The sequence below is a fragment of the Hyla sarda genome, chromosome 6 (genome assembly GCF_029499605.1).
Source record: "Hyla sarda isolate aHylSar1 chromosome 6, aHylSar1.hap1, whole genome shotgun sequence".
Classification (NCBI taxonomy): domain Eukaryota; kingdom Metazoa; phylum Chordata; class Amphibia; order Anura; family Hylidae; genus Hyla; species Hyla sarda.
The window spans coordinates 130860997-130883193 of record NC_079194.1 but is presented as its reverse complement, the minus strand read 5'-3'; the positions used below and the strand labels follow the sequence as shown (position 1 = coordinate 130883193).

General features: G+C 43.1%; 1 protein-coding gene across 5 annotated transcripts in view; it reads left to right on the top strand.

Moving 5' to 3' along the window:
- ITPR1 (inositol 1,4,5-trisphosphate receptor type 1) overlaps positions 1-22197 on the top strand; it is a 202657-nt gene that overhangs the window by 173526 nt on the left and 6934 nt on the right. For all 5 annotated transcript variants that reach the window (XM_056525021.1, XM_056525019.1, XM_056525018.1 and 2 more), the window contains 10 exons: positions 1996-2103; positions 2239-2431; positions 2707-2829; positions 3012-3187; positions 4945-5109; positions 5189-5384; positions 5537-5614; positions 5692-5831; positions 5907-6072; positions 14757-14917. In XM_056525021.1, coding sequence (XP_056380996.1) covers positions 1996-2103; positions 2239-2431; positions 2707-2829; positions 3012-3187; positions 4945-5109; positions 5189-5384; positions 5537-5614; positions 5692-5831; positions 5907-6072; positions 14757-14917 — 1506 coding nt within the window. The remainder of the gene's footprint in view (positions 1-1995; positions 2104-2238; positions 2432-2706; positions 2830-3011; positions 3188-4944; positions 5110-5188; positions 5385-5536; positions 5615-5691; positions 5832-5906; positions 6073-14756; positions 14918-22197) is intronic.

Genomic DNA, 22197 nt, shown 5'->3' with positions numbered 1-22197 from the left:
CCTCAGATTACATGATGCCTTGCACACATTCAAGGCGCCCAGTTCCAGAGGCAGCAAAACAACCCCAAAACATAATTTAACCTCCACCATATTTCACTGTAGGTACTGTGTTCTTTTCTTTGTAGGCCTCATTCTGTTTTCGGTAAACAGTAGAATGATGTGCTTTACCAAAAAGCTCTATCTTGGTCTCATCTGTCCTCAAGACTTTTTCCCAGAAGGATTTTGGCTTACTAAAGTTCATTTTGGCAAAAAGTAGTCTTGCTTTTTTATGTCTGTCAGCAGTGGGGTCCTCCTGGGTCTCCTGCCATAGCTTTTCATTTGATTTAAATGTCATCAGTTTTCACTGACACGGATGGTCCCTGAGCCTGCAGGACAGCTTGAATATCTTTGGAACTTGTTTGGGGCTGCTTATCCAACATCTGGACTATCCTGCGTTATCACATTTTATAAATTTTTGTTTCTTCCGTCCACGCTCAGGGAGATTAGCTACAGTGCCATGGGTTGCAAACTTCTTAATAATGCTGTGCGCTGTGGACAAATGCAAATCTAGATTTCTGGAGATGGACTTGAGAACCAAAAATTTTGGATAAATATCAACAATTTCACGGTTACCAGTCCTCAGGCAGTTCTCTTCTCCTCCTTTCTGTTGTCCATGCTTAATTAGTATGGCACACACAGACACACAATGCAAAGACTAAGTGAACTTCTCTCCTTTTTATCTGCTTTCAGGTGTGTTTTTTTTTTTTTTTTATATTGCCCACACCTGTTACTTGCCCAAGGTGTGTTTAAAGGAGCATCACATGCTTGAAACAGTCTTATTTTCCCACAATTTTGACAGGGTTCCAATGTTTTTTCAAGCCCATTTTGGGGGTTTGGTGTGACATATGTGTCCAATTTGCATTTTTTTTCCCTCCTTTTTTGGTTTAGTTCAAATACACACAAAGGGAATAAACATTTGTTTAGCATCCTTTTCTGTGAGAAATAAAATTCAGGGGTACCAACATTTACGTCCATGACTGTATTCTGCCAAGAGCGGCCAACTTTCTTTTTGAATGCCTAGTGTCGGCCTCCTAGTGGCAGCATGATATAACCTCTGTCTGTGTCCCCCAATGGATCCTCAGTCAGTATCAAGTCTACTTGTTGCAGTGTTCCCATTCCAATGACTGTGTGTCGCATTAAATCCTTCTCACATGCTGCTGATGTAGGGGGATGTTACAAGTGAAGACCCCCTTACTTCCATATATTGAATTTGTTTTTTCTAATTTTAGAGATGGTTCTGCTTCAACTTTTTTTTTTTTTCCGTAAAATAGCTGAGGAAACGAAGTTTTGTGCCATTTTTAACCTCTTATCTTATTACTGTAAATGAGGTTAAACCTTTTCCTACATATAATGTGGCAGTGACTCTTCAGTTATGGTTAAACTGAATCTAAAAGCGTTAGGAAAAACCTTTAAAATCCTAGCTGATTGGCTAACAATCTTAAAGGGGTACTCCACTCCCCAGCGTTTGGAATATTTAGTTCCGAACGTTGGTGGGGGCTTCAGAGGTTGCCACGCCTCCTCGTGACGTCACGCTCTGCCCCTCATGATGTCACGCCCGGCCCCCTCAATGTAAGTCTATGGGAGGGGGCGTGGCGACCCACGGACCCCGCACCGGCGTACGGAACTCAATTTTATTTTTTATTTTTTTTCCAGAGCTGCGACATATGTATATGCTGACAGTCAATTTCCCAGTAGATGCGCCATATCCTGCTGCAGTGCATGGATTTTCATACTTGATTATTTTTAAGCATATCCAAACAAAATAGGAGATGAAAAACTGAGTTTAGTTTCTTGTTTTATGCAAAAAACGAAGTGAAGACAGACTGGCAGGTGGGTTGGGCATTTAGCCATGTAACTTTAGGATTGATTTGGATATGGAGAAAGCTGGGTTTGAGGACATTTAGAAGGTCTTCTACATGGGTAAGAAAAGTTAACAGTTTTATTTTATTTTTACAGCTTGCACGACACAACAAGGAACTGCAGCATATGCTGAAACCAGGAGTCCAGACAGTGGATGGGGATGAGGCACTGGAATTTTATGCCAAACATACAGCACAGATTGAGGTGAGGGTGAAGAGGGCCATGTAAAGGGCATTTATAGACCTGAATATTACCACATATACCATTTGCCATGGTTTAGGGAACACTGTCTTCATAGGTGGAGATTTCTGACCTGAGTAATGTTTGGTATCTCCTCAGATTGTACGGCTTGACCGGACAATGGAGCAGATAGTTTTCCCTGTGCCAAGTATATGTGAGTTTCTTACCAAGGAGTCAAAACTGCGAGTTTATTACACGACTGAAAGAGATGAGCAAGGAAGCAAGATCCATGACTTCTTCCAACGATCAGAAGATCTATTCAATGAAATGAACTGGCAGAAAAAACTAAGAGGTGAGGGGCCATTAGAATATGGAAGATTTTTTGTCACTTCCTAAGGCTCTGGCTATGGTAAGTCCCTTATATAAGGATTCAGGAGATCCATTAGAAGATCAGCCATTTGATTAAGAAATTAGTCCCGCAGTTTATGACCTGCGTCTGTTTTGCAAATGCTAAAATGCAACTTCATTGCTGCCAACTAAATGATTCTTTATAATTTTAATTTATAGTAAGATTTGACTTTAGTTTTCTTCTGAATGTAATCGTCACCCATGTCTGGTGTCTTGCAGCGCAGCATGTACTGTACTGGTGTTCTAGAAACATGACCTTCTGGAGTAGCATCTCGTTCAACCTGGCCGTGCTTATGAATCTCCTTGTTGCATTTTTCTACCCTTTCATTGGTGTACGAGGAGGTTAGTGAGTCCTAGACTGTTAAACTAAAACTCTGTTTATCGCTATAAAAAGATCACTGTTTCTGGAAAACCTCCAGAAACCTTTATAAACACGTGTGAGGCTTCTCTTCTTTATATTGTATCTGCACACTTATAACATGATGATAGGTTAGACACTCTAACTAACATTCTTTGTTTTATAGGAACACTGGATTCCCGTCTCTCAGGTCTACTCTGGACAGCCATGCTTGTTTCTTTAGCCATAGTCATAGTCCTTCCCAAGCCACATGGAATCAGAGCTTTGATTGCTTCCACCATCCTGCGACTCATCTTTTCCATTGGGCTTCAACCTACATTGTTTCTTCTAGGGGCATTTAATGTGAGTTGTGACTTAGTTTTCTATTGAGGTCTTGCTTTGTTGGACTAAAATCAGAAGAGTAGAAATGGCAGACATCATCTTACAGAAGTGAAGATGTCCATCTTGCCCCATCATGGTTTTGTCTATATCAGGGGTAGGCAACCCTTTGGTAGTGCTGTGCCCAATTTTTTTCGAAGTTGCTGGGTGTGCCGGCATTGTGGGTGTGGCTTGTCACCACCATAATACAGACCACAGAATCACCACCATAATACAGACCCCAGAATCACCACCCACCATAATACAGACCCCCAGAGTAAGACCCCACCATAATACAGACCCCAGAATCAGACCCCACCATAATACAGACCCCACCATAATACAGACCCCAGAATCACCACCCACCATAATACAGACCCCAGAATCACCACCCACCATAATACAGACCCCAGAATCACCACCCACCATAATACAGACCCTCCCCCCCCCCCCTCCCCTCATCATCATCATTTGCATCCCCCCTCCCATCACCTTGCCTCCCTTGCTCTTCTGATGCCAGGATGAATTGAAAAAAAAAAAACAATTTTACTTAGAGCTGGGCGGCATGACCAAAAAATTTATCACAGTATTTTTATAACTCATGGCGGTTCCACGGTATATAACTGTATTTCACTTACACCCCCCCCCCCCCCCCCCCCCCACATTATCAGCCCAGCGGGAACTAATCGCACATCACCTGCAAGCGCTGTCCTCCTCTGTCCTCCTGATTGTTGCATGCTGCCAGCACTGGAACTCAGTACTGTACGCTGTATCCCTATACCCGGGCTGCAAGCCAGCTTCTTACATGACGCTCAACCGATCACTGGCTGAGGCGGAACATCGCTGCGGCCGGTGATAGGCTGACTGCTCTCCAACGTTCCCTTCCCCAGGAAGAGCGTGAGGCCGACGTAGGAAGGTGAGTTAAAGTAAATTTTGTTTATCTTTTGCAGCACATGCATAGGGATACAGTATAGAGTTCCAGCGCCGGTGGCCCGCAACAAACAGGAGGAGGGCAGCACTTGCGGGTGATGTGTGATTAGTTCCCCAATGGGGACAGCGCAGCGCTGGACTGATAATTGGGGGGGAGAAGCAGAACAGCGCTTGCGGGTCGCATATGATTAGTTCGGATGGACGGACAGCGCAGCGCTGGGTTGATATTTCATTCATTCTCAAAGGGGAGGGGCCCAACCGGTATTGTGGTATGGGAAAAATTCATATCGTGCAGGACAAAAATTACTGTATTCGGTATGAACCGGTATACCGCCCGGCACTAGTTTTACTCACCTGTTTCCCACACAGCGATCTCCTCAGCAGCACAGACTGGCTGCGTTCTTCTCCCACTAAAGTGCAGGTGCCGATGAGTGATGCACTGCGTGGGGGCAAAGTTCACAGGTCTCCTCTCAGTGAAGCTGCAGGTCCTGCAGCTCACACGGAGGAGGCTTAAGCTTAAAGCGGCACTCGCTCGCCTGGAGATCAGGGACAAGCGTCCTGGATCCCCATTAGGGGACTGAGAACCTCTCGCCAAGAGCCAGCCCCGCATGCCACTCAAAAGCACCCCGCGTACCATGAGTGGCACGCGTGCCAGGGGTTACCGACCCCTGGTCTATATGTTAGTGATGTAAGAGTTGAAACTCAATCTCGCCAATGGAAATGGTTATGGTAGGGATACTCTTCTCCTTACAGGGGTTCCTGTGCCAGTCTCTTTATACAGTGTAGTGATATATATAATCTTTCATCCTCAGGTGTGCAATAAAATAATCTTCCTTACAAGCTTTGTGGGAAATCGTGGCACCTTTACTCGTGGTTATGGAGCAATGGTCTTGGATGTTGAATTTCTTTACCATTTGTTATATCTTCTCATCTGTGCTATGGGGGTCTTTGTACATGAATTCTTCTACAGTTTGCTGGTGAGTCTTTAATGGTCAAGTATTGAGATCTTGCTATCTCTTTTAGAATGGTGACTCTTATGTTGCTTTGTCATCTTAGCTTTTTGATCTAGTGTACCGAGAGGAGACTCTGCTCAATGTGATCAAGAGTGTGACCAGGAATGGGCGGTCGATCATCCTGACTGCTGTTCTGGCATTGATTCTGGTCTATTTGTTCTCCATCGTGGGATACCTTTTCTTTAAAGATGACTTTATACTGGAAGTGGATAGATTGCCAAATGAGACTGCCTTCCCCGGTGAGCTACAGTGCCATTAACTGTATCCAATAAAATTCATGGGTGGAAAAAACAAAGGGTACATGATACAATGAGTAGGGGAAATGCACTTAATGCCAAATATAATAGTAACCTCAGTGTGCACATCTGTCTTTTGCACTCTTCTGTTCTAGAGACTGGAAGCTCAATGGCCCGAGAGCTTTTGTATCCAGAAGTTTGCCGGTTGGAATCGGGAGGCAACTGCACCCAAGGTAAGGACAAATCTGGTATTCTAGAAAGATGAGGTGTAAAAACTGTCCAGCATGAGTAAGTAACTTTGCCTCTACAGATGAGGTCTCTGAGGATGTAGAGGAAGAAGAAAAGGAACATACCTGTGAGACACTACTAATGTGCATAGTAACTGTCCTTAGTCATGGACTTAGAAGTGGTGGCGGTGTTGGAGATGTTCTACGGAAACCTTCTAAAGAGGTATTTAAATAAAGGTTTTTAACATTCATTGCATCGTATTTATGGAGGGTTGACAATTTTTCTTTCTTGCCACAGGAGCCTCTCTTTGCAGCACGAGTAATCTACGACTTGCTGTTCTTCTTTATGGTGATCATTATTGTGTTGAACTTGATTTTTGGAGTCATCATTGATACTTTTGCTGACCTGAGGAGCGAGAAGCAGAAGAAAGAGGAAGTGATAAAGACTACGTGTTTCATTTGTGGTGGGTTGGACTTCATTGCTCCCACTCCATGACCATCTGACCTATAAGAAAACATTGAGGAAATTTCCATTTTCTGATTTTAGAGACTTAACCAGTCTAGGACCCAGGGTGTACCTGTACACCTGTCGGAATTCCAGTCTCCGCTGGGCGGGGACCGGACTGGGATGCATCAATTTAGACCGGCGATCTGCGGTGATTCTGGGTCATATGGGTCTCCGGTGAATCAGAGCAGAGCAGGTGCAAGACACCCCCTATCCCCCTGAAGGGATAGGAGTGAGGTGGCAGGGGTGCCACCCCTCCTATCCCAGTTATTGGTCAGTCAGAAGCATCCAACCAATAGCAGATCGGGGAGGGGGTGTGTGTTAAAGTTTGATTCCCCTGCTCTGCCCACCCACCATAGTCTGGGCAGAGCGGGGGAACTGTGCTGGGACTGGCACCAGAGGTCACTTACCAGCGGCAGGCGGCGATCCTCTCCCTGGTGCTGCAATCCTGCTAACTACGGAAGCTGGTGAGTTTTTGCCTAGCAACATCTATACAGTGGTCTCTAAACTGTAGCCCTCCAGATGTTGCAAAATGACAACTCCCAGCATGCCCAGACAGCTGTTTGGGCATGCTGGGATTTGTAGTTTTGCAATATTTGGAGGGCTACCATTTGGAGATCACTGTGCAGTGGTTTCTAAACCGTGGCCCTCTAAGTCTTGCAAAACTACAACTCCCCAGCATGCAAGAACAGCAAACAGATGTCTCAGCATGCTGTGAGTTGTAGTTGTGTGCCTCTAGCTGTTGCATAACTACATCTTCCAGCATGCCCTTCAGTGATCAGTACATGCTGGAAGTTGTAGTTTTGAAACAGCTGGAGCACACTGGTTGTAAAATACTGAGTTAGGTAACAGAACCTAACTGAAGGTTTTCCAACCAGTGTGCCTCCAGCTGTTGAAAAAGTACAACTCCCAGCATGTACTGATCACTGAAGGGCATGCTGGAAGATGTAGTTATGCAACAGCTGGAGGTTTGACGCCTACCCTCCCCCCCCCCCCCCCCCCCCCCCCCCCCAAAAAAAAAAAAAAATTGTGAATGTACAGGGTACAATCGCATGGGCGGGGTTTACAGTGAGTTACCTGCTTCAAGTTTGAGCTGCAGCTCAAACTCCTAGCGGGAGACTCACCATAAACCCCCGCCAGTGGGAATGTATCCTAAAAACACTACCACAAAAATAAAGGGTAAAACACTACAAATACACACCCACGTACAGAATTGAAGGACACTTGTGTTTACAAAGCCCCCATGGTACCAGAAAAATGGACCCCACATGTGACCCCATTTTGGAAACTACACCCCTCAAATGTGGGGTACAGTGTGCATTTACACCCCCCAGGTGTCTGACAGATTTTTGGAACAGTGGTCCTTAAAAATAAAAAATTTTAGTTTTCATTTGCACAGCCCAGTTTATCAAAGATCTTTCAAACGCCAGTGTAAATGCTCACTGCATGCCTTATTACATTCGGTGAGGGGTGTAGTTTCCAAAATGGGGTCACGTGGGGGGGGTCCATTGTTCTGGCACCATAGGGGCTTTGTAAACACACATGGCCCCGAACTTCCATTCCAAACAAATTCTCTCTCCAAAAGCTCAATGGCACTCCTTCTCTTCTGAGCATTGTAGTGCCAGCAGAGCACTTTACATCCACATATGGGGTATTTCCATACTTAGAAGAAATGGGGTTACTAATTGTTTTGTTTTTTTCCTCCCATTACCCCTTGTAAAAATGTAAAATTTTGGGGGAAAAAAGCATTTTGGTGAAAAAAAATCATTTACACATCCAACTTTAATGAAAGTCGTCAAACACCTGTGGGGTGTTAGGGCTCACTTTACCCCTTGTTACATTACTTAAGGGGTACAATTTCCAAAATAGTATGCCATGTGGGTTTTTTATTTTTTTTTGTTCTGGCACCATAGAGGCTTCCTAAATGAGACAAGCCCCCCCAAAAACCATTTCAGTAAAATTCACTATCCAAAATCCCATTGTTGCTCCTTCCCTTCTGATCCCTGTAGTGCACCCACAGAGCACTTTACATCCACATATGAGGTATTGCCTTACTCGAGAGAAATTGGGTTACAAATTTTTTTTTTTTGGGGGGGGGGGGGGCTTTTTCTCCTATTGCCACTTGTAAAAATTCAAAAACTGGGTCTACAAGAACATGCGAGTGTAAAAATTGAAGATTTTGAATTTTCTCCTTCACTTTGCTGCTATTCCTGTGAAACACCTAAAGGGTTAACACACTTACTGAATGTCTTTTTGAATACTTTGAGGGGTGCAGTTTTTATAATGGGGTCATTTGTGGTATTTCTAATATGAAGGCCCTTAAAATCCACTTCAAAACTGAACTGGTCCCTGAAATTCAGATTTTTAACATTTTGTGAAAAATTTGAAAATTGCTGCTGAACTTTGAAGCCCTCTGATGGCATCATAAAGTTGACATGTTTTTACTTTTGGGAAAACAACATAAAGTAGACATATTGTATATGCTAATTAAAATAAAATTTATTTGGAATGTCTATTTTACCTGATTGCTCATGACAGCACCCCTGGAAAGGACCTCCCACTGCTGGACAGGAAACCTGGGAACATAAAAAGGGACACGCCTTTCCACACCTCAGTTCAGGTTTCCTGTCCTCCGGTAGGAGGCCTGGGAGCTGTCTCCATACCTCTCCAAGGGGCTGCAGGTCCTCCAGTAGTGGGGCTCCCTGTTTGGCAGAAGTCTCCTCTGGGGAGCAGCCATGAGTCTGCCTGTGGGTCCTGCGGGGATCCGGTGGGGTCCCGTTAGCCCTGCATCTCTGTTTATTTCCCTGGGTCAGTGGCATTAAGGAGGTGGGGGCTGTGGAGTAGCATGGTTTCCGACTGCTCTCCCATCTCTGGAGCCGGCACGTCACTTGCACAGAACACCGGTGTAATGTCACTTCTGATTCCGGATCCATTCAAAAGGGGCGCAGGAATTCTCCATTTTGGATCCCCTGTTGGCGTCTTACAGCGTCCGGAGCCTGTGGACAGCAGGCAGCCAGCCCACAGCAATATCCAGCAGCAAGCTGCAGCAGCTCAGCAGCCAGCAGTACCAACAGCCTGCAGTTATACCAGCCAGCAGCAGCTGAGCAGACCATTCCTGGTTGTCCTGCAGTGTTTTTGCTGAAAAACTTCCTCCAGCATGTTGGAGCATTCAACAGAGGGAGGTGGACGCTCCAAGAAAAGTAGTTCCAGCCCAGCTACGGAGGTGGGGATCTACTTCTTGGTGAGATAATTTCAAATTCTTTCCATATTATTCTTGCTAAGTCAGGCTATTGTTTTGTTTTGTAGGGTAGCAAGAAATCATCTTCTAAAACCCATAATAAAGAATGTGCAGAATGTAGGAAGCCGTTAGATTCTGCCTATAAAAAAAAATCTATATGTGCAGCCTGTATTGGAAGTTATCGTGGCCCAGGAGTCCTCTACATTTGCCAGCAACCTAAGAGTAATCATCCAGGAGGAGATAGATTAATCTCTTAAAGGACTAGGAATTGTCGGGAATGTGGGTGCTTCAGCCTCCCCTGTGGTCCACCCTGCTATTTCCAGTCCCCCTAGTGTGTAAGAGGAAAATCTTACTCTATATTCCTCCTCTGATGAAGAGCAAGAGGTGTTTAAATCCAAATTGCTCTTTTCTCCAGATGCTCCTTAAAGCCATCCCCCTAACTGCTAATCTTGAGGAGAGCAGAGAGATGGTCACGGACAAATACTCCCTATATGAAGGCTTAGGCCCCAAGAAGTCCCGTACATTTAATTTGCATAAAAGTATCAAGCAAATAATTGATAAGGAATGGTAAAATCCTGAGAAGAAATCTTATTTATTTTTATTTTTTATTTTTTTCTCTCCTAAACTCCTTTAAAAGGAAGTACCTCTTTAAGGAGTCAGTCACTAAGTCATGGGATAGAGCCCCGTTAATTGATGCCCCAGTGGCTAAAATGACTAAGAAATCCGCCTTGCCTTTTGAGGATCTAGGAACTCTGTCTGATCCAATGGACACAAAGGCAGAGTTCTTTAACAAAAAACCTAGGAGGCGGCCACAGCTTCTAACAGAACCAATGTAGCTGCTACATGTGTCGCTCGCTCCCTAAGAGTCTGGATTTGACAATTACAATCCCATCTTGTTAACCAGACCTCAAGAGAAGAGCTCTCAGAATCCTTACCTGTAATTTCCAAGGCGGTAGATTTTTTTTTTTTTTGGCAGACTCCTCGGTAGATTCTGTAAGATTGGGTGCCAGAGCAGCTGCTTTATCTAATTCTTCTAGGAGAGCCACATGGCTTAGGCAGTGGAAGGGTGATGTGGGCTCAAAAGGCAAACTGTGTTCTATCCCTTGCATTAGCGATCACCTTTTTGGTCCTGTCTTAGTCGAAGTACTTGAGAAGGCTTATGATGGGAAGAAAGGATTTCCCACTCGGGGTCGTGCCCCAGATTCCTTTCGTAGCAAAAAACAATTCAGAAAGCCTAATCAGAAGTTTCGGGACAGAGGTTTCCTCTTCAATCCCAACAAAGTGTCTAGTTCCAAAGATCCCAAAAATGATGACTTTCTCCCAGTGGAGTGGAGTGGGGGGGGGGGGGGGGCCTGGGAGAAAACTTCTTCCAGTCCTTGGGTTCTATCCACCCTGAGATCGGGTCTCCTTCTGGAGTTCCGGTCTTTTCCTCTGGAAAGATTCTTTCCCACTCGGATAGTGAGAGATTCCCTGAAACGTGAGGCTATGATAACAGAAATAAAATCTTTTTCTCAAAAAAGTCCTGGTTCCAGTCCCCCAGGGGGAGGAGGGGAGGGGATTCTATTCCCCTCTCTTCTTAGTGTAAAAAAAAAAAAAAAACAATGGTTCTTTCAGAGTTATAATAAATCTGATAAGTTAAGCAACTTTCTGTCATGCAAAAAATTCAGGATGGAGTCACTAAAATCCACAATCCCTCGATTGCATGATGGCCTCCCTACTACTATATTCCTATCCACAACTCTCATCAAACGTTTCTAAGAGTGGCAGTGTTTATGGAGAGAGCATGGGTCCACTTACAGTACCAAGCCCTTCCCTTTGGGGTCTGTCAAGCCCCAAGGGTATTCTCCAAAGTGATGGCGGAGGTGGCAGCTTTCATAAGAACCCAAAACATTGTAAGTTCCATATCTGGACGATTTACTGATTGTATCAGACTCTTCAGAAACCCTTCATTTGCACGTTCAAGTAGTTTGCTCCATACTGAAGGATCTAGGTTGGAATCTGAATCTAAAAAAAGTAGAACTTAACCCCTTCCAGGCAGTGTTTTTTTCTTAGGCATCCTTCTGAATTCAATGTCTCCGCTTTATCTTCTGCATGTAGCCAAACAGAGCCTCATCAAGGACAGTAGAAATTATTTTCCGGTCTAACTTATGCACCTTCAGGGAAGCAATGTCAGTACTAGGTCTGATGACTTCTTGTGTTGTAGCAGTGAAATGGGCTCAGTACAGATCCATGATGTTACAGACAGATATCCTTCAAAAGTGGGATGACATTCCGTAATCACTAAACCAAAAATGTTCCCTTTTCATCAAAAGCAAGGGTCTCCTTGATATGGTGGATGAACCCCAACAACCTATCTCGGGGTGTACCTTGGTCTCCCTTGTCCGTAGTGACTATAACTAGAGCGCCAGACCTTGGGGTTGGGGTGCCTCCTGCGGCCAGCATCTCCTTTAAAGGCAGATGGTCTTTACTTATTCATCAGTCTACATGAAATTACAAAGAGCTCTATGCAGTGTTCCAGGCAATATCTCTGCTTATTCCTCAAATTCAAGGGAAGGATGTGCTGATATATTCAGTCAACACCGCCGCTGTAGCTCACTTAAACAATCAGGGGGACAAGATCAGACTCCGATAAGTCCTTCCCTCCAGATTTTTTCCTTAGCAGAGGCAAAGCTAGCATCTTTCTCTGCGGTTCACCTGATAGGGGAAGACAACAAGGTGGCAGACTTCCTGTGCAGAGTTAATATTCAGTCCAAATGGTGTCTAAACAAGGATATATTTGCAATGATAGAGAAAAGGTTTGAAAAATTCTCTATAGATCTCTTTGCTTCCAGAAACAGGAAGATTCACAGGTTCTATTCTCTCAACCCACTGATTATCTGACAGCAGTAGACTCCTTCTCTAAAGACTGGGGAAGAGAGTGAATGCTTTCTCACCTCTTCGCCTTATCCCTTGGGTCTTGAAAAAGATAACAGGACAGAGCCTTAGTACTATTGATAGCGCCCTTCTGGCCTCAGAGGCCCTGATTTGCCTTGCTAAGGACAATGTCAGTCTCAAAGCCGTGGGTTCTTCCAGACAGGGAGGATCTAGTGTACCAGGGACCAGTTCATCATCCTCAGTCGGCTCACCTTCATCTAACAGCCTGGATGCTGAGAGGTCAATTCTAAAAGCTAGAGGCCTATCTGACCAAGTAATACCTTACTTGCAAGTAGGAAAGACTTAACATCCGCCATGTACCTAAGAAAATGGAGAGCCTTAAGAGTAGTGGGACCTGGAGTCAACCTGCATTGGGAGACCCCAATATCCCTCAAATCCTTAATTTGTTCATTAGGCCTTGATAAGAACCAAAGTCCTAGTACTCCTTTCAGCACTTAGTTCCTTTTTTAACTGAAAGTTAGCAGATATTTTAGTTAGAGGATTTAATCTTGTAGCCCCAGAAATAAAACCTTTATCGAGACCTACTGTCCCCCCTTGGGACTTGAATCTGGTGTTAGATGCCTTATCAGGACCACCATTTGAACCTCCTGGATTCTATCTCAGTCAAGTTGCTCACCCTCAAGATTTGCTTCATCCTGGCAATAATAACGGCTAGGAGGGTAGGAGAATTGCAAGTGCTCTCTGCCTTTCCTCCTTATACCAAGATATTAGATGACAGAGTAGTAATGAGAACTTTACAATCTTTTCTGCCAAAAGTGGTCTCAGAGTTTCATAAATATCAGGAGATTATTCTTCCCTCATTTTGCGATGAACAGAGACATGAAGGTGAAGTCAAGTTCCATAACCTTGATGTCAGAAGATGCCTTATAAAGTATCTGGACTCTACTAAGGACTTTCGTTCTACAGAAGATCTTAGTCCAATTTTCTGACCCTAATAAAGGCAGGACTGCTTCTAAACAGTCTATTAGTAGATGGATCAGGGCATCAATTAAATTAGCCTATACTGCAAAGAATCAGGATCCACCTTCCTTTTTTTCCAGCTCACTCTACCAGAGCAGTGGCTTCTTCCTGGGCAGAGTAGACTGAAGCCCCTTTGGACCAGATCTTTAGGGCAGTTACATGTCCTCAAAATTTTTTTTAAACACTATAGGTTGTAATTAAATCCTGTTTCTGATCTTTCTTTTGGAAGTAAAGTCCTTCAGGCAGTAGTTCAGCCCCGATTGGTAACTATTCTAGGTCTCCAGGGGTGCTGTCATGAGCGATCACGTAAAGATAGATTACTTACCGGGTAATCTGTTTTTCATTAGCTCATGACAGCACCCCTCATTTATCCTGCCCTAAAAAAAATTGTTGCTTAATGAATTTAGAGAATTAAAATAATTTTCTGATTATTTGCTCCTTTGGAGTACTTTACTTTGAACTGAGGTGTGGCAAGGCGTGTCCCTTTATGTTCCTAGGTTTCTTGTCTTCTCCAGGGGTGCTGTCATGAGCTGATGTAAAAAGGATTAGCCGGTAAGTAATCTTTCCTTACAAGCAGAGAGCTTAAGTTAGAAAATGTAGCATTTTTCAAATTTTTCATAAAATTTTTGCATTTTTCACCAACAAAGGATGAAAGTATCGACAAAAACTTACTACTAACCTAAAGTACAATATGTCAAGAAAAAACTATCTATGAATCAGAATGAAAAGCATCCCAGAGTTATTAATGCTTAAAGTGACAGTGGTCAGATGTGCAAAAAAAATGCTCTGGTCCTTAAGGTCATAATGGGCTGTGTCCTTAAGGGGTTAAATGATACATTTGAGTCCAAGATCCCTAAGCACCACTAGAAATTACTTCTAAGGCTATATTCACTCGGTGGAATTTCTGTGTCGTATCTGTGCAGAAGAATTCTGCCGAAATGTACTGCCTATTGACTTTAATAGGATTCTGCTGTCCCATTCACACAGCAGAATTTCCGTGGTGGAAATTCCACATTCCATAAAATTTAAACTTGCAGAATCCTATTGAACTCAATGGAGCCTAATATTTCTGCCGAATTCTGTGTTTTAGAGAACACAGTATTCAGCTAAAATTCCAGCTGTATTCTGCAATTCGGTTCAGCAAGCAGAACTTGTTTGGATTTACGGATATTCTGCCGTGTGAACAAAGCCATAGGGTACAATCTTTATAATGCTGAATCTTTAGTTACTTGGAATTTTCCATATCAGACTTGTAAATGAAAGGTTTACGTATTGATATGTAGGACATGTTTCCATAATTCACAAGTACTTCATAAATGTACAATACATGATTTCTATTCTTAGGAACTATATATATATATATATATATATATATATATATATATATATTTATATATATATATATATATATATATATATATATATATATATATATATATATATATATATTTATATATATATATATATATATATATTTTTATTATTATTTTTTTTTTTGATAATTCTTACAGGGCTGGAACGAGACAAATTTGACAATAAAACTGTGACGTTTGAGGAGCACATTAAGGAGGAACATAACATGTGGCACTATTTGTTTTTTATTGTACTGGTGAAAGTGAAAGACTCCACGGAATACACTGGACCAGAAAGCTATGTGGCAGAAATGATAAAGGTAATACTGTGGAGGGTGGTTGGGTTCTTGACCTCTTGGGGATGCAGGGCGTATGCATACACCCTGTATCCCCAATCCTTTTGGAACAGTGGTCTGTGAAAATGAAAAATTTAATTGTTCCAAAGATCTGTCAAACGCCAGTGGGGTGTGAATGCTCACTGCACCCCTTATTAAATTCTGTGAGGAGTGTAGTTTCCAAATGGGGTCACATCTGGGGGGGGGCCACTGTTCTGGCACCAGAGAGGCTTCCTAAATGCGACATGCCCTCCAAAAAACCATTTCAGCAAAATTTGCTTTCCAAAAGCCAAATGGGACTCCTTCTCTTCTGAGCATTGTAGTGCGCCAGCAGAGAACTTGACGTCCACACATGGGGTATTTCCATACTCAGAAGAGATGGGGTTACAAATTTTGGGGGGCATTTTCTCCTATTAGCCCTTGTAAAAATATGAAATTTGGGGGAAAACTGCCTTTTAGTGAAAAAAATTATAATTTACATTTACACATCAGACTTTAACGAAAAGTTGTCAAACACCTGTGGGCTGTTAAGGCTCCCTTTAACCCTTTTTACACTCCTTGAGGGCTGTAGTTTCCAAAAATGCAATGTGTGTGTTTTTTTTTTTTTTGTTTTGTTTTTTGGCTGTTCTGGCACCATAGGGGCTTCCTAAATGTGACATGCAACCCCCCCCCCCCCCCCCCAAAAAAAAAAAATCATTTCAGCAAAAGTCACTCTCCAAAATCCCATTGTCTCTCCTTCCCTTCTGAGCCCTCTAGTGCTCTCACTTTACATCCACATATGAGGTATTTCCTTACTCGAGAGAAATGGGGTTACAAATTTTGGGGGGGATTTCTCTCCTTCTACCCCTTGTAAAAATAAAAATAAAAATGGCTCTGCAAGAACATGCGAATGTAAAAAATGAAGATTTAGAATTTTCTCCTTTACTTTGCTGCTATTCCTGGGAAACACCTAAAGGGTTAACAAACTTTCTGAATGTCATTTTGAATACTTTGGGGGGTGCAGTTTTTATAATGGGGTCATTTATGGGGTATTTCTAATATGAAAGCCCCTCAAATCCACTTCAAAACTTAACTGGTCCCTGAAAAATTCAGATTTAGAAATTTTCGTGAAAAATTGGAAAATTGCTGCTGAACTTTCAAGCCCTCGAATGTCTTTCAAAAGTAAAAACATGTTAACTTTATGATGCAAACATAAAGTAGACATATTGTATATTTGAATCAATGTATAATATATTTGGAATGTCCATTTCCCTTTTAGAAAGTTTCAAAGTTAGAAAAATGCAAAATTTTCAAATTTTTCATGAATTTTTGAGATTTTTCACCAAGAAAGGATGCAAGTAACGACGAAAACTTACCACTATGTTAAAGTAGAATGTCACGGAAAAACAGTCTCTGAATTAGAATAAACGGTAAAAGCATCCCAGAGTTATTAATGCTTAGTGACAGTGGTCAGAATTGCAAAAAAGGGCTCAGTCCTTAAGGGGTTAATTGAAGTTTTATTTATAATGAAATTCTAAATTTTCTAATTAGAGTCCATAACTGTTGTAAAAGGAGTCAGGACAGCATCAAGTGGATGCATCATCAGGCGGGCCAAGGGTATATAACCATGGTCCCCAAATTTACTTGATCCCATTGTTTACTATTGGCCCTTTATAAATCTGATGATTAACTCTGAAAATAAGTTCCTTAATGATGGGGGGGCAGGTTTGAATAGAGTATTTAGCAATTTTGTTTCTTGACGTAAAATACAGAGAATTTGATTCTTAACCAAGCTTGATGATGTGCCAGTCCAAGAATACGGATTCTGAAGGGATATTTCTCCCATATACCCAATGTATTAGCTGCAGTACCTCTTTCTGTATTTCCCCATGACCTGCATTAGGAGTGCATCATGTGTTATAATCTTCTGATTGCTGGAGATCCTGGTTCGGATTGCTAAAATGAAGGGGTAGAAAAGCTAGGCACATTTATAGCAAAATATTAATATATAGCAATATAAGAATGTCTTCTATAGACTTTCTGCAAGTCCATATACTTGGCTTTCTGATGGGTTCTGAGCTGAAAATAATGGGGAGCGCTCATCAAAGCATTCTGCCTGTTCAGTACCCAGGCCATCACTAATAACTCCTAAAATGTCTAAGATTTTGTACTAGCTAAGCCCTAGTGACATCACTATACACTTGTGCACAGAGTCGATGAGGCTAGTGACTGGTTGCAGTGGTCCTGTGTATGGGAACATCACCAAGGCACATGTGCGAATGCAGTGGTGAGTGAGTGGCAAATTTCCATACTGAGTTTCCTTTACTTTTCCAAATACCATGGCACACCAGTAATCGAAGGCAGATCCAAATGGAATTTCAATGTGGAAATTCCTGCCAGGAATCCTTGTGGAATCCAAGCCCCATTGGGCTTTGGCAGTTCCTGATGGGGATTATTTTCAGTGAGGAAATTTTGCTGTGAACCCAGCCTAAGGAAGACAGATCATACTAAAGTATCTATAGCATGGCGGTCTGGACTTATAGAAAATTGTAATTTTGCAACAGCTGGAGGCACGCTGGTTAGAAAACACTAATCTATAGCATGCAGGAGTTGGCAATATCTCTTAAACAAAGCTTGTGAAGGAAGTGTCTTGGAATAGTCTCATCTTATAATTTATTGGCATATCACTGGTAGATTCGTTAAAACTAAGGGTCCAAACTCGCAAGAATTAATGGGCAGAGGTTCTTTTGGTTTGGAATCCGTGATACAGACACCTAAGTTTTCATGTAATGCACATATCAAACCAGCCTAAGAATTTCTGAATCAGTTTGGGTTTAAAAAAAGGTGAAACCACTGCAGCTGCCATGGATGCTATTACCCACATTTCCTAGGCTCCTGAATATCATATGTGCCTAGTTACTCACAATACCTTTCCCTACTCATAGTAATGTGTAGTTAGTCAAATGGCTGTTCAAGACAAGTTGGTTGCTTTTACTTGGGGCATATACGGTGCAAATTTGTGTGGGGGATAATCTGCAGCATATTACAGTGCCATGAATGTAAATGAGATGGTAGTAAATGGAAATGCTTCAGATTTATGTGGATTGTTCCCAATAAATTCAGTGGGGAAGTCAACAAAGATAAATCTGCATATATATATATAATTATATATTTTTTTTTTTTATATTCTAAAAAAGAATAGTCCCACAGCACACAAAAGTAAAGTCCAAAAAGCTAATGTGTTTGTTCCATCAGAAAATGCAAAGTACAGCTAAGTTTCAGCAGCCTAACGCCACAATTTTCAGGCTGTGTGAGGCTGCTGAAACATAGCTTTACTTTGTATGGAGGATGTTTGACCAAAATCCACAGAACCTGCGAGTAGAGATGAGCGAATTTACAGTAAATTCGATTCCTCACGAACTTCTCGGCTCGGCAGTTGATGACTTTTCCTGCATAAATTAGTTCAGCTTTCCGGTGCTCCGCTGGGCTGGTAAAGGTGGATACAGTCCTAGGAGACTCTTTCCTAGGACTGTATCCACCTTTTCCAGCCCACCGGAGCACCTGAAGGCTGAACTAATTTATGCAGGAAAAAGTCATCAACTGCCGAGCCGAGAAGTTTGTGACGAATCAAATTTACTGTAAGTTCGCTCATCTCTATCTGCGAGCACCACCTCTACCATGCCTGTGCTACTTTTCTATATTGTACATCTATATATCTCAAAACTCCTCTTTATTAATGCCGTTTAGTTTTTGGGAAAATTGGGTGACCAGCTAATCTTTCTTGGAAATGTCTGCATGCCACACAATTACAATCCTAAAAAAAACAGTATGTATGTTACAGTCTCAGGACATGCTAGCAGTACTTGTCCCTGGACTCTCCTCATTCTATTTTAGCACTTAAGTGGTTAAGGGGCTTGTCTTCAAAAGTCAAAACATAACCACCGTTAATATTGTGTATGTCCCCACCCTGTGGTATCTAGGACCCAGATGTTAGCAGCCGATCCTTTAAGTTGTGAAATGTGGATCAGTTTTTCCAGCACATCCTACAGATGATCGATCAGTCTGAAATCTGGAGAATTTGTTGGCAGCACCTGAAACTTTTTCTCAAATTCTTCAAGCCATTCCTGAACAATTTTTGTAGTGTGGTCTAGGGCTGGGCGGTATACCGGTTCATACCGAATACCAAAATTTTTGTCCTGCACGATAAGAATTTTTCCCCATACTGCAATACCGGTTTTCCCCTCGGGAATGAATGAGTTATCAGCCCAGCGCTGCGCTGTCATCACATCGGGGAACTAATCATATGTGACCCGCGAGCGCTGTGCTGTCCCCATCAAGGAACTAATCACATGTCACCCGCAAGCGCTGCCCTCCTTGTCCTCCTTTTTATTGTGGCCGCCGGCGCTGACACTCTATAGCTGTATCCCTATGCCCGAGCTGCAAAAGGTAAACAAAATAAACTTTAACTCACCTTCCCCGTCGGTCCGGACCAGCCTCCTAGGGAATGGAACGTCGGACAGCCGTCAGCCTATCACCGGCTGCAGCGATGTTCCACCTCGGCCGGTGATGGGTTGAGTGCATGGTCATGTAAGAAGCCGGCTTCTTACATGACAGTGGGCTCAGCCTATGACCGGCTGAGGCGGAACATCGCTGCGGCCAGTGATAGGCTGACGGCTGTCCGACGTTCCATTCCCTAGGAGGCTGGTCCGGACCGACGGGGAAGGTGAGTTAAAGTTTATTTTGTTTACCTTTTGCAGCCCGGGCATAGGGATACAGTTATAGTGTGTCAGCGCCGGCGGCCACAACAAACAGGAGGACGAGCATCGCGGGCATCGCTTGCGGGTGATGTGAGTAGTTCCCCGATGGGGACAGCACAGCGCTGGGCTAATAATTAATTTGAGGGGGTGGGGGGAAATACCGTTATATACCATGGAGCCACCATAAGTTACAGAAATACAATGATACACATGTTTGGTCATACCGCCCAGCTCTAGTGTGGTCAAGTGCTTTATACTGCTGAAAGAGGCCACTGTCATTTGGGAATACTGATGCCATGAAGGGGTATATTTGAGGAGTCAGTGTTGGTGGTGGTAGGTGTAAAAACAGGGGTACTTAACTATTTTTCGTGAGGGCCCGCTTATCCAGGTCTGCCATCCCTGGTGAAGGTACGAGCTGAGCAATAAGACCTTGTAGCCATTGTGCTGTGCAAGAAATAGTTGCTGCCTGTTGTAGAACATTCTTATGCTAATAAGACAAAAGTTCAAATAAGCGACTGAAAAGTAGAGCATGTAATGCTGTTCCCTGTATGACCTTAATGCTGTCCACCACAAGACCCCTGAATAGAATACTGCCACACACAGTACCCCTGAATCTACTAATGTCTCACTATGCCCCTGAGTATAATGCTGCCCCAGACTGTGCCACTAAATATAATGCACCAAATTATACATGTGTCCCTTAAAACAATAAACTAAGTAATGTCCCCACTCACATCAGACACCTCATCTCACTGAACTTTGGATTCAGGGAAGCCATTGGTGGGCTGCAGTATCTGGGGGTAAAATTGACAAAGGTTTGCGTCGCTTTACGAAGCAAACTATGTTCCATTGTATAACTCGCTTAAGGCTGACATGAAGAGATGGGATTATCCTTACATCTCCTGAGTGGGTAGGATAAATGTGGTCAGAATGGTGGTTTTGCCCAGGATACTGTATCTTTTCCGCGCACTGCCCGTCCCTGTTCCCAAAAGTGACCTAATGGCATTACAGAAGGAAATTATGGCATACGTTTGGTCCCATAAAAAACCTAGGATATGTAAACCTATAATGCATTACCATAAACGTTTAGGTGGCTTGTCAGTACCCAACTTAATTAAATATTACTACGCAGCGCGCATAGCTCAGCTGGCTCAGGTTAATATTGTAACGGGCGCTCCACGGTGGGTGGAATTGGAGGGGGCCCTAGTGCTCCCATACTCCCTGACTGCGCTCATGTGGTCTGGTCAGGCGATTTCAGAGTACTTGCCTTCTTCTGCTCTTGTAACTCTACATGCATTGTCTCTCTGGCGTCGGGTTCGCTTTAAGTTCTTGCTACAATCTTATCCCTCTCCTTTACTTCCATTTCTCTCGCACCCCCCTCTTCCCTCCAGGCCTTTCACCAACTGCATTTCAATGGTGGACAGACAAGAACCTTACTTACCTTTCTAGATTTCTGATAGGTCGCACCTTCCCGACTCTGACACAGCTATACCAACAGTTCAGTGTACCAACATCGGAACACTTTAGGGCTCGACAAATAGTCTTTTTACGGTTCACATAATATATCTGGTAGACTGATTGATCCCACCTCATTTGAAAGACACATGCTGTATACTCCTGATAGAACTGGGCTTCTTTCCATATTATACGCACATTTTAATGCCCCGCCGGCGGAGGCTAAGCTTAAATACATGACACAATGGGAGGAGGACTTAGGGGTATCTCTTACCTTGTCACAGTGGAAGGAGTGTTGTACAGTGATTAGCAAGGGGAGCTGGCAGGTTTCCCTGTCTGAGACTTCTATCAAAATAATGCACCGGGTGTACAGGGTTCCTACGGTACTTCACGCTATTTTCCTAGAAGTGTCTCCATTGTGTTTTAGAGGATGCGCTGTCAGGGGAACGCTGTATCATACTTGGTGGAGCTGTCCTAAGGTAACAGATCTATGGTCAGAGGTCTTGGGCATTCTTTCCAATATCCTCCCTGGTAGAGTCCCGAGGGACCCGGTGTACTGTTTGCTGGGTCATAAGCCCGCAAGGATGCCGTTCCGTACGTTTAAGTTGTTGCAATTCATATTCTTGGCTACCCGTATTTACATAGCTTCCCAGTGGAGAAGGACGGAACTCTTGGTGGCAGGGGTAATTAATAGGATTAATACCATTATGCTTAATGAAAAACTGTCAGCCATCAGGGAAGACTCGGTGGACTTGTTCACTAGAGTGTGGGAACCTTGGCTTTCTTCTACCTATTGCCCAGATATTGCCCTTATGTACCTGGTTGTTATTATCTGTTTTTGGGTCCATGGACCTATTGTTTTTTTATATTGCATTATTGTATGTTTTTGTGCATATCATCAATAAAGCTTCATTGTTTGATGGTTAAAACAATGAACTAAATGTCTGTACCACCTCAATGAATGATGCTACTATGCCCCCCCCCTCTATATAAACTGTACAAGGACATCCCCTCCCCATATCCTTAAATCATTGTTTCCCAACCTGTCTGTGCATGATGGGTGGTCCGCAAGTT